Here is a 12,911-nt window from a genome sequence, read left to right as displayed (position 1 = left end):
GCAGTTAATCCAAAAACATTTGTTGTTAGTACCTTTTGCTTATTAAGTAATGACGTTTCAACATTGAGATCCACACAATATCCGGTCTAGCAACTCTTAACAAAGCTAAACTGTCTAATTTAACTTTAGCTCCAGAAACAATTCTAATTCTTTCATACCACATTCACAATACTATTCTACCATCAAGGTTTATAAACTTTTCCACACATTCAACTACATGCTTTGCCACTAGGATGTGTAAAGTTTTCCGATATTTCTCCAGATGCAGAAACCTAGAGGATTAGAAATTCATCCTGTGCCGTGTCCACAATACGGGAGCCTCATTCCATCATGCATCTTATTTCACTAATTTGCTTAATTACTTTCAGTGTAATCGAAATACAGGCTTTGTTTAAACCTCATTTGCCTATTTTCATCTATTCTCCAGATACAACAATAGGTATCTCTAGACCAGTGGTTCCCAACTTGAGGTCCATGGACCCCTTTGGTTAATGGTAGGGGGCCATTACAGAAAAAGGGCAAGGACCCCCTGCTCCAGATGATGTCTTTATCCAACTGGGTTATCTCTGAATTATAAATATAAATATCAATGTGCAAGTCTAGAAAATGATGTTGAAATGGCATAAACTGCAGACCTGTGAAAATCAGTTCAAGATCACTACCAATGACCGTCCATACAGTGATGAGCAACGCTGTTAACAGTGAGACATCTGGGATGACAGGCAGTGGTTTCCAGTTCTCAGTCTTCATTGGAAATGGATGCATCCTTTAGTATCTGCAAAACACAATTAGACAACTCTGGGGATTTACTAAATGGTTCTCAGTCAAGCAAGCCTTCTGAAATACCTCTCATCCCCCCACTTCCTTCTTCTACCATTCACTCTGCTCTCCTATCAGTTCGAGCAACGGTCGGCAATCGTGTCGACTCCCCTCGGCCGCTAGGGGGCAGTCGCCGGCCGGTGAGTAATCCCGCTGCCATGGGAGAACCGTGACACCTTCCCACCGCTAGGGGGCAGTCGCCGGGCGGTGAGTAATCCCGTTGCCATGGGACAACCGGGACTCCTCCCCTCGGCCACTAGGGGGGGCAGTCGCTGCCAGGACTCCTCCCCTCGGCCGCTAGGGGGGGCAGTCGCCGGGTGGTGAGTAATCCCGTTGCCATGGGACAACCGGGACTCCTCCCCTCGGCCACTAGGGGGGGCAGTCGCTGCCAGGACTCCTCCCCTCGGCCGCTAGGGGGGGCAGTCGCCGGGTGGTGAGTACTCCCGCTGCCATAGGACAACTGGGACTCCTCCCCTTGGCCACTAGGGGGGGCAGTGGCTGCCAGGACTCCTCCCCTCGGCCGCTAGGGGGGGCAGTCGCTGCCAGGACTCCTCCCCTCGGCCGCTAGGGGGTCAGTCACCGGGTGGTGAGTAATCCCGCTGCCATAGGACAACCGGGACTCCTCCCCTCGGCCGCTAGGGGGGGCAGTCGCCGAGCGGTGAGTAATCCCGCTGCCATAGGACAACCAGGACTCCTCCCCTCAGCCGCTAGGGGGGTGCAGTCGCCGGGTGGTGAGTAATCACGCTGCCATAGGACAACCAGGACTCCTCCCCTCAGCCGCTAGGGGGGGCAGTCGCCGGGTGGTGAGTAATCCCGCTGCCATAGGACAACCAGGACTCCTCCCCTCTGCCGCTAGGGGGGGCAGTCGCCGAGCGGTGAGTAATCACGCTGCCATAGGACAACCGGGACTCCTCCCCGACCGCCAGGGGGGGCAGTCGCTGCCAGGACTCCTTCCCGACCTCTAGGGGGCACTCGCCGGGTGGTGAGTAATCCCGCTGCCATGGGACAACCGCGACTCCTCCCCTCGGCCGCGGGGGGGGGGGCAGTCGCTGCCAGGACTCCTCCCCTCGGCCGCTAGGGGGGGGCAGTCGCTGCCAGGACTCCTGCCCTCGGCTGCTAGGGGGGGGGCAGTCGCTGCCAGGACTCCTCCCCTCGGCTGCTGGGGGGGCAGTCGCTGCCAGGACTCCTCCCCTCGGCCGCTGGGGGGGCAGTCGCTGCCAGGACTCCTCCCCTCGGCCGCTGGGGGGGCAGTCGCTGCCAGGACTCCTCCCCTCGGCCGCTAGGGGGTCAGTCGCCGGGTGGTGAGTAATCCCGCTGCCATAGGACAACCGGGACTCCTCCCCTCGGCCACTAGGGGGGGCAGTCGCTGCCAGGACTCCTCCCCTCGGCCGCTAGGGGGGGCAGTCGCCGGGTGGTGAGTACTCCCGCTGCCATAGGACAACTGGGACTCCTCCCCTTGGCCACTAGGGGGGGCAGTGGCTGCCAGGACTCCTCCCCTCGGCCGCTAGGGGGGGCAGTCGCTGCCAGGACTCCTCCCCTCGGCCGCTAGGGGGTCAGTCACCGGGTGGTGAGTAATCCCGCTGCCATAGGACAACCGGGACTCCTCCCCTCGGCCGCTAGGGGGGGCAGTCGCCGAGCGGTGAGTAATCCCGCTGCCATAGGACAACCAGGACTCCTCCCCTCAGCCGCTAGGGGGGTGCAGTCGCCGGGTGGTGAGTAATCACGCTGCCATAGGACAACCAGGACTCCTCCCCTCAGCCGCTAGGGGGGGCAGTCGCCGGGTGGTGAGTAATCCCGCTGCCATAGGACAACCAGGACTCCTCCCCTCGGCCGCTAGGGGGGGCAGTCGCCGAGCGGTGAGTAATCACGCTGCCATAGGACAACCGGGACTCCTCCCCGACCGCCAGGGGGGGCAGTCGCTGCCAGGACTCCTTCCCGACCTCTAGGGGGCACTCGCCGGGTGGTGAGTAATCCCGCTGCCATGGGACAACCGCGACTCCTCCCCTCGGCCGCGGGGGGGGGGCAGTCGCTGCCAGGACTCCTCCCCTCGGCCGCTGGGGGGGGCAGTCGCTGCCAGGACTCCTCCCCTCGGCTGCTAGGGGGGGGGCAGTCGCTGCCAGGACTCCTCCCCTCGGCTGCTGGGGGGGCAGTCGCTGCCAGGACTCCTCCCCTCGGCCGCTGGGGGGGCAGTCGCTGCCAGGACTCCTCCCCTCGGCCGCTGGGGGGGCAGTCGCTGCCAGGACTCCTCCCCTCGGCCGCTAGGGGGTCAGTCGCCGGGTGGTGAGTAATCCCGCTGCCATAGGACAACCGGGACTCCTCCCCTCGGCCGCTAGGGGGGGCAGTCGCCGAGCGGTGAGTAATCACGCTGCCATGGGACAACCGGGACTCCTCCCCGACCGCCAGGGGGGGCAGTCGCTGCCAGGACTCCTTCCCGACCTCTAGGGGGCACTCGCCGGGTGGTGAGTAATCCCGCTGCCATGGGACAACCGCGACTCCTCCCCTCGGCCGCTAGGGGGGGCAGTCGCCGAGCGGTGAGTAATCCCGCTGCCATAGGACAACCGAGACTCCTCCCCTCGGCCACTGGGGGGGCAGTCGCCGGCCGGTGAGTAATCCCGCTGCCATGGGAGAACCGCGACTCCTCCCCTCGGCCGCTGGGGGGGCAGTCGCCGGCCGGTGAGTAATCCCGCTGCCATGGGAGAACCGCGACTCCTCCCCGACCGCTAGGGGGCAGTCGCCGGCCGGTGAGTAATCCCGTTGCCATGGGACAACCGGGACTCCTCCCGACCGCTAGGGGGCCACACGCCGGGCGGTGAGTAATCCCGCTGCCATAGGACAACCGCGACTCCTCCCCCACCGGCAGTCGCCCGGCGGTGAGTAATCCCGCCACCAGAGGGCGCTCTGTTCACGTCCCCACCCCCGCCCCTCAAACGGTGCCAGCTGGAAAACGGCCTCGTCTGTCAGTGAACCGGCCACCGCTCGGCAGATCGGTTCTTGGCGCCAAGTGGAAGCCTCACGGCGCTCGCAATATCGCATAAACACGGCCCGCACCGCGAACATTCCCACCGCCCGGTCGAAAAGGGAGAAATAAACAAAGGCGAGCTGGGCGGATCAGGAACCCCCTCCCCTCGTCCCGTCTCTCTGTGTCTCCTCAGACCGACCCCGATCAGAAACCGGCTCCAAACCGACCGAACGAAGGGACTTGTCCCAGACGGTTAAGCGATGTCTGTACTTACTGGAAAGGCGCTTCACCCCGCGGCAGACACTGGATTCGGGTCCATTGGAAGAGCGATGCGAACTCTGCACAAACTAGAAACCTTAAAGAGCCCGGCTTTGTTGTGGGCGGGGATAACGCTGAGGCTGAGCCTATCACTGACGTGTATGTGATTGACGTAATCCTGTCACTCAGTCATTTACTCCCCCAGTTCCGGAATAGTATAAAACCTGCAGGAAACAGAACATAACATTTATTTGTCTTCCTTCCTGAACATACAAGCAGGACTTTCATCTGAGGTGTATTTTTTGTATCGTTTTGCTAACCACTCAGTTCGAGGGGAATTATATTTCGGAAAATGTGTCGCTCCGGCGGCTGATGGCAGAGTCTCTCCCTCCGATCTCTTTTGCAAAGATGCCGCCTGACCTGAGTTTGGTGGGCACTGCCTTTACATATTTTTCAATCGGGAAACTCAATGGCGATGTGGGAGGGAAATTTCATCAGAATAGTTTCAATGACCCGGTATACACGGAGCCGATTACCCGTTGGCTAATCAAACTCGTCACTCTTCCCGATGTAGCCAGCCATTGCTGATGTTTTAACAATTATTACCACTCGGTGCTGACTCTATGATCCGTGAACTCTTCCGTTTATCGCTTCAGTTTCCAACTCGACGACTTTCGGTAATTCCATTCCCCCATCCCACTCTCACTCTGCCTCCTCCTCCAGCTGCCTATCACCTCTCATGATTCTGATTTCTTCTACTACCCATAGTGCTTTCCCCTTACATTCCTTCTTCACCTCTCCTGCCTATCCTAAGCTAGACTGGACTGCCAACACAGATGCCTTGTGCAGGAAGGCACAGAGTCGACTGTACTTCCTTAGAAGGTTGGCGTCATTCAATGTTTGTAGTGAGATGCTGAAGATGTTCTATAGGTCAGTTGTGGAGAGCGCCCTCTTCTTTGTGGTGGCGTGTTGGGGAGGAAGCATTAAGAAGAGGGACGCCTCACGTCTTAATAAGCTGGTAAGGAAGGCGGGCTCTGTCGTGGGCAAAGTACTGGAGAGTTTAACATCGGTAGCTGAGCGAAGGGCGCTGAGTAGGCTACGGTCAATTATGGAAAACTCTGAACATCCTCTACATAGCACCATCCAGAGACAGAGAAGCAGTTTCAGCGACAGGTTACTATCGATGCAATGCTCCTCTGACAGGATGAAGAGGTCAATACTCCCCAATGCCATTAGGCTTTACAATTCAACCGCCAGGACTTAAGAACTTTTTAAAAGCTATTATTAATGCTGTTTGAGATAGTGATTTAGATGCATATCATTTTTTTTTACTGAGTTAAGTATAGTATGTTATTAGTTTTGCTACAACAAGTGTATGGGACATTGGAAAAAAAAGTTGAATTTCCCCATGGGGATGAATAAAGTATCTATCTATCTATCCTCTCCCCCACCCCTTGATCTTTCCCCCTTACTGGTTTTTCACCTGGCACCACCTTCTTTATAGGACCCCGGCTCCCTCCCTCTTCAGTCCTGATGAAGGGTCTTGGCCCGAGACGTTGACTGCTTGTTTCCACGGATGCTGCCCGACCTGCTGAGTTCCTCCAGCTTGTTGTATGACCTCCCACTCTTTACCCTCCTCTGACCCCAGCCCCAACCCTTGCCATGTCTTCACCATCCCCTCTGACCTTCCCCTCTCTGAGGCAGAGCGTTCTGTCCTTAGCAAGGGCCTCACTTTTGTCTCCCACCGTCCACACCTCAGTGAGTTCCGTGCCCGCCATGACGCTGAACTCTTCTTCCGTCGTCTATGTCTCCGAGCCTACTACTTTAACAAGATTCCCCTCCCCATGTTGATGATCCCTTCTACCGTCTTCAAACCTCCTCCTCCTTGGCACCCCCACCGGGCCTTCTACCTACACTCGATCTTTTCATCTCCAACTGTCGCCGAGACATCAACCGTCTCAACTTCACCACTCCTCTCTCCTGTTCCAACCTCACTCCCTCTGAACGCACTGCCCTTGTCGTGGTTTTTCGTGCCTTACAAATGACCAAGAGACGCAGAAGATTCTTCAAGAAGGGTTAAACTTTAATTTGCAAATCAAAGCTGAGACAGTCATTGAGCTAGTCGCTGATTGCCCCCCCGATCCCCGGACACCGCAACTTTTATAGCAATCTCTAGTTGCATTTTACATGTGCTGCACGTACATCATGCATAGCAAATAATAAACTCAGAACTGAGCAATGTTCTAATCTACATTTCTTTAGTTCTTTAGCTACCTCTCATTAACACACCATTGTCTTCTACATTCCTAAGACTTGTCTACTAAATTGAGTACATGCATAGCAAATAACTAACTTTGTAGTTAAAGTTTATACTTTTATACTCCAATATATCCCCCCTTTGAGACCCAGAGGGTCTCACACAGAGAAGGAAGACGAAGAGTCTGCGCACAAAAGCCCCAATAAACTCAAGCACTTATTCCCAAATCTTGGGTTAAACTATAATTTTCTGCGCCAAGACCTCAAAGTATTCTCTCCCTGTTACCCTGGGCCGCTGAGCCAAAAACCTGTCCCTATGTATCTGAGACAGGGAAAAAGACTCAAAAGCCCTTACAATCTACTCCCACACTGTCGTTTTGCTCCTGTTCATCCTGCAGGTGTTGTAGGCTGTAACGATACATGTTCGGTGTTTCTTTCTCCACTAAGCTTGCTTCAGTAATTGCCACGAGCATTGGAAATTGTTTGGTTGCAGCACGCACTACAAGAGATTTGAGACAAGGAAGAAAACAGCACAGCAGAAGCGCACAGCTCAACAATATAATACTGACAGTTATTGCTATTTTAGTCAGCCATGCTCCCCATCCTCCGAGTCTACTTTCCAACCAATCAAAGAACTGATGTCTGAACCCTGCATTCTGTTTGACCTCCGTCCGCAGATTCTTTAACCTATTCATTGCTCTGGTGAAAGACCCTTCTGGGCTAGTATTGTTCGGTATGAAAGTGCAGCATTGTTCTCCAAACATTACACACACACCCCCTTTCTCTGCCAAAAACCAATCTAGTACCTGTCTGTTTCGCCACGCCACCCTGCTAGTTGCATCCAGCTGTTGCCCTAAGGCCTCCAGTGCATCATCGGTGTAGTTGATGAATCTCTGCTGTTTATAGTATATATAGTTTATCCATTCAACATTTTTGCTCACCCCTATCACAGGTATGATAGCTTCCCAGCCTGCAGCAATCTCATTTTGTGCCTTGAATTCGTTAGGTATACCTCTTTGCTGCCCTATACTGTCAATCCGGATTGTTGGATCCGGGTCATATTTTCTCTTCTGCCGTAGCAGAGTCCGCTGCTCAGGGAAGTTAGCATTGGACTGTACTTCAGGGGACATTATAACTTCCTGAAGCAACATGACACGCGTACATGTTCCTCCCCACCTGAGGGGGAGCGTAGATCTCAGACCTCCTTCCTGTCCACACAGCCACCAAGTGTCTGCTAATGGGATAGTCTGAGATTGGGATTGGGATTGAATGGGATTGCACCCTCAGGAGGAGGGGAACCCGTCAAGTGTCTTTTACCTGGGGTTACATCCCATGTCTGAGTGCAGTTGCCTCGGAAATGGCCAACCGGGTGAGTGCCCACCCGCATGAAACATTCATAATTCAGATGGTCCTGCATTATAAGCTGTTGCAGTGTAGGTGTCTGGCTTCTTTTGTTTATAGCCCAGGGTCTGCTATAATTACAGCGATAGGCAAGCTTGTTTTGGTCAAACTGCGAGGACGCCTGATATAGCATACACCAATAGGGGCACATTGGTGCATTGTTCATACAGTTTTGATAGCAGGAATCTGCTTTAACGCAAATCCTCATGAAACAAGCCCTACCCGGACCTGGACACTGTCGTTCGCATTGTTCCCTGTGCTCTCTTCGCCACCGCGTGCAGGTGGAGGAGTTATACGGCATGGGAACTACATGCTGAGTGAGGCTTTCCCTTGAGCACAGGTAACAATTTTGTCTCTTCATCATTCCTGCCGTGTAAGCTGCCCATTGATACCACTGATTAGTATGTGTCTTTAACCATGGCGAGGAGGTAAGTGTTGTGCTCCTCTTACTTCTTTTCTGCAGGTTACCAATCCCATTCCATATCTGCCCCACTAATGGTACCCAAGTCTGCACTAGAGTATGTGGGTGCTTTGTCCCCGGGGGCACAACTGGTCGTTCCCAGCTCATCCCCACTATCTGGAGAAGCCCTATTATCCACCACCACATCCTGAGGGTCTTGAGGCCCATCCTCAGAATCAAAAATTTCCCTTACTAATTGATCAAACTCCTGCGGTGCAGTGTCAGCTTCTTGTTCCCCCCTGTCTGTCTCCTGTTAACTGCTCTTCCGCATCACTTACCTCGGACACTTCACCTGATTGCCCTTGCAGGACTGCCCTCGTGCAGTGGTTCAGGTGGTACCAGGTGGAGCGTCCTTCTACCTGAACTGCAGTGGGTGATGCCTTGGTCACCGTAAAGGGTCCTCCCCTTCTCGGCTCGTTCCACTTTCTCCAAAAAACTCGCACGTAAACCTGGTCTCCTGGTTTGATCAGTCCTTCCCCTTGTACGGTCTCCGTCTCTTTCTGTTTTTCCTGGGCATAAATAGACCTATGTATCATAGTTAGCTGCTGCATGTATTGTTTCAATTCTATTTCCAATTGTTCCAAGCTAGGTCCCTTATACGGCCCTCTCCACTGGGGCACTGGCATGGGCCTCCCAGTGAGCATCTCATGCGGTGTCAGGCATGTTATTCGATTACCGTAGATTCCGGATTTTAAGCCGCTACTTTTTTCCCACATTTTGAACAGCTTTGAACTCTGCGGCCTTTAATACGGAGCGGCTAATGCATGGTTTTTTTTCATGCCGCCAAAAACATTTTGCCTCGTAACAGTAGACCAATAAAATTGATGAGTAGTTCACAGAGGTCCAATGAAATTGTACGATAAATCAAGCGCACTTTCACAATTAAATTATTGTAAATCAGTCATTTGTACTCACCCTCATCAACATGGAAAACACTCGAAGAAAAGCATTGTGCTGCCTTTATGGCAGTTATTTAGTTTATAATATTTTCGCTTAGTAATTCATTTGTTAGTTAAAATTAGAACTGTTTTAACTATATTTGTTTTCTGTACTACATCCCGGGATGCTATGACGTCACACCCGGTTTCGCCGCGTCTTGTGGGAAAAATGCCGGTTTGCGATAAACGGGACGGCGGGGGGCAAGCGGCGGAGCGAAAACGCTGCTTTTAAGTTAAAGGCGATCTATAACTTTTCCTGGTAGGCTGCAGTATATATATTTTTTACCAGTCATTAGGAGATATTGGAATGTTGTTCAGTAAAAAAGTATACGCAACGTATATTTAAAAGTAGCCGCGTTACAGGCACGGTTCGAAAAAAAGCATTTGCAATATGTATTTGTTTATGTTACCATATGGATTTAATTAAAAGTTAAAAAATCCTCACGTGTAATATCTTTCTGTGTAAATATCTCATATTACAACGTGGGACACCTGCGGCCGAAAATCCGGTGCGGCCGAAAATCCGGTGCGGTCTAAAATCTGGTGCGGCCTGTACAAGTACAAAATTGATTTTCTTTCTAAAATTAGAGCCAGCGGCTTTTAATCAGGTGCGCTCTGTAGTCCAGAATCTACGGTAGTTTGCATGCGGTAACTCATCAATGCTAACGGTAAAGCATCGACCCAATTAAGTTTAGTATCTGCACAAATTTTGTTTAGTTTGGCTTTCAGGGTTCCATTAATTCTCTCTACCATGCCCTGCGACTGAGGGTGATATACACATCCAAATCTTTGCTTTATCCTCAGCGCCTGTAGTACCAGTTTGACCACTTTCTGGATAAAAGCTGAACCGTTGTCTGAGCTAACTTCTGTAGGTATTCCAAACCTTGGGATCACTTCATTTGTCAGGAATTTTACCACTGTCTTTGCCCCTTGATCTCTTGAAGGTACCACCTCCACCCATCTGCTAAATCGATCAATTACTACCAGCATGTATCTTTTCCCTCTCACTGTCTTTATCATGTCTACGTAATCGATCACTAAATGTTTAAATGGTCCTTCAGGTACAGGAATGTGACCTATTGGGGTTGTAATTCCCTTCCGAACATTATTTTGTGCGCATACCTCGCACTGTGACAAAACAAAGTCCACTGAAGCCTGTAAATAAGGTGACCAAAAACCATCCTTCTTTATTTTCCTTATCACTTCCCCCCTTGCACAATGGTCCATCCCATGCGCTTCTGAAATCAGAATCGTCAGTAGAGGGGTGGGTGCTACCAACAAACCGTCTTCCGTGCTCCACAAGCCTTCCAGGTTCTGCTTGGTCCCCCTTTTTCTCCACATTGTCTGTTCTGCCAAAGTTGCCTCACCTTGTATTTCAATTAGGTCCTCTACGTCAGGTTCTGGAGTTAGGCTTACCTGGGGGGCAATGACAGCTGACGTACATCCAGACGCTTTTCTAGCTGCCTCGTCTGCAGCTTGATTTCCCTTTGTTATTACATCGTTTCCCTTTTTATGTGCCTGGCATTTTACTATAGCCAATGTTTTAGGTTTCATTATGGCTTTTATTAAGTCTAGAATTTGCTGACAATGTTGTATGGGATCTCCGCTACTTTTTTTAAAACCTCTCTGCTTCCACACTGCCCCGAACAAATGGCATACTCCGTGAGCATATGCTGAATCAGTATAGATGTCTACTTTCTCACCTTCCATCATTTCACATGCAGCTGTCAGGGCTTTGAGTTCTGCTAGTTGGGCGGAACACGGTTGGGGACAGGATTCCATCCTAATAATCTTATAGTTTGACTGATCCTGCTGCACCACTGAGAATCCTGCGTGATTTCCATCATAATCCCTATAACAAGAGCCATCTACGAACAGAACCTTTTTATCTATATCCTCTAGTGGTTCTGACCATAAATCTGCTCTCAATTTGGCAAATGCCATCGTCTTCCCTACACAATCATGAGGTTCTCCTTCATAGTCTAAAGGGACAAAATCGGCTATATTACTGGTAGTGCATCTCTGTATAGTTATGTCAGGAAATGTCAATAGCATCTGATACGCTGCTATCCTGGCTGGCGTCAGCACAAATTTCCCTCTTTCCAGCAATTCTGCTACTTTGTGGTGTGTGTACAGAGTCACAGGATAGCCCAGGGTTACCGATGATGCCTTTTCATATGCATAGTACAGCGCCACCAATCCCTGATAACAGGGTGGGTACCCCTGAGCCACCTCATCTAGTCTCGTACTGTAGTATGCTATGGGCTGCTTTGCTTTTCCTGTGCCTGTCTCCTGTGTTAGAACCACTGTGACATAACCCTCCTGTCGATTGGATACATACAAATAAAAAACCTTCTCGTAGTCAGGCAAAGCTAATGCTGGTGCTGACTGCAATTCCTGCTTAATAGTATTGAAAGCTATCTCCGCCTCTCCATTCCACTGTAAGCCGTTCTTCAAATTTGTATGTCCTGCTTCTTTCATTATCTTTCTTAAAGGTGCCACAATCTCAGCATATTCTCCTATCCAATCTGAGCTGTACCCTGCCATTCCCAAAAATGTCATCATCTGCCCTACAGTCTGGGGTTTTGGGGCCTTAGCTATTGCCTCAATCTGATCTGGTGCTATCGCCTTCACTCCCTTGGATATTACCCTGCCTAAGTATTCCACTTGTTGCGTGCAAAATTGCAGTTTCTTTTTGGATACTTTATGTCCTCCGCGCGCTAGCTTCTCTAACAGAGTTATAGTGTCCTGCTTACATTGTTCCTCGCTGTGGGAGCAAATCAACAGGTCATCCACATACTGTAACAATGTACTTTCCAATGGCATGCCCTCTAGGTCTGCCTTCAATACCTGATTAAAAATGTGTGGTGAATGTTTAAATCCTTGCGGCATTCTGGTATAGGTATACTGAGCACCTCTGTAAGTAAATGCAAACAAATACTGACATTGCTCAGCCAGAGGAATGCTGAAGAAAGCCGAACACAAATCGATCACTGAAAAGTAACTTGCTTCTGGTGGAACATTAGTCAAAAGCGTGTGAGGGTTGGGGACTACCGCTGGCCAGTCCTCTACCACATCATTTACCGCTCACAAATCATGCACCAATCTCCACTTAGATTTATCTGCTTTTAAGACCGGCAACAACGGGGTATTGCATGGACTGTTTGTTCTTTTAAGCACTCCTATTTCAAGCAACCCCTGCACTGTCGACACTATTCCCTCTTCCGCTTCTGGTCTTAGAGGGTATTGTGGTCTCCTGGGTGGAATTGCTCCCCTTTTCAGCCTTATTTCCACCGGACTCGCTGTTTTTATTTTCCCTACGTCCGTGTCATGCTGTGACCACAGAATAGACGGCAACTCATCTAACCTTTTATCTTTCTGCTGGCCTCTTTCCTTTCCCAGCACGGGCATGTGTGGTTGGGGAGTTATTTCGACCTCTCTCACTGTCCCTACCATATCTACACTTACCATTATTTTAATACAATTGTTGTTTTCTGATATCCACACCTCTGGCGTGATTTTCCTCCACACTGTTACGGTTTCAGCACTCTTAACTAAAGGTCCTAAGTCTTTAGACTGATATCCCTTATTTACCAACAACGTTACGTGGGGCGCAGCCTCCGGTATCCTGTACCATTTTTCTAAAAAGCTGTTCCACTTAACTTGTAAAGCTGCCCCTTGCTTTCCAATTATCACAGCCTCCCCTTCCAGGTGCTGCTGGGTACATACCTCCAGGTGCCATCTCTCTTCTAATTCCCTGTTCTGAGTCTCGTCAAAAATCACTGTACAATGTAGCTCAGATTTGGGCATTACAGCCCTG

General features: G+C 51.0%; 2 protein-coding genes across 2 annotated transcripts in view; both read right to left on the bottom strand.

Moving 5' to 3' along the window:
- The window catches only part of LOC140718519 (tumor necrosis factor receptor superfamily member 3-like), a 110,247-nt gene extending 106,090 nt beyond the window's left edge, over nucleotides 1-4,157 (bottom strand). The window contains exons 1-2 of the mRNA XM_073032473.1: nucleotides 4,053-4,157; nucleotides 636-775 (exon numbers count right to left, since the gene is read on the bottom strand). Coding sequence (XP_072888574.1) covers nucleotides 636-765 — 130 coding nt within the window. The 5' untranslated portion in view covers nucleotides 766-775; nucleotides 4,053-4,157. The remainder of the gene's footprint in view (nucleotides 1-635; nucleotides 776-4,052) is intronic.
- Nucleotides 1-12,911, bottom strand: part of LOC140718521 (uncharacterized) — a 182,864-nt gene that overhangs the window by 56,185 nt on the left and 113,768 nt on the right. The window lies entirely within an intron of this gene.

This window comes from Hemitrygon akajei, chromosome 29 (genome assembly GCF_048418815.1).
Source record: "Hemitrygon akajei chromosome 29, sHemAka1.3, whole genome shotgun sequence".
NCBI classification, from domain to species: Eukaryota; Metazoa; Chordata; class Chondrichthyes; order Myliobatiformes; family Dasyatidae; genus Hemitrygon; species Hemitrygon akajei.
This window is presented reverse-complemented; position numbering and strand designations above follow the sequence as displayed.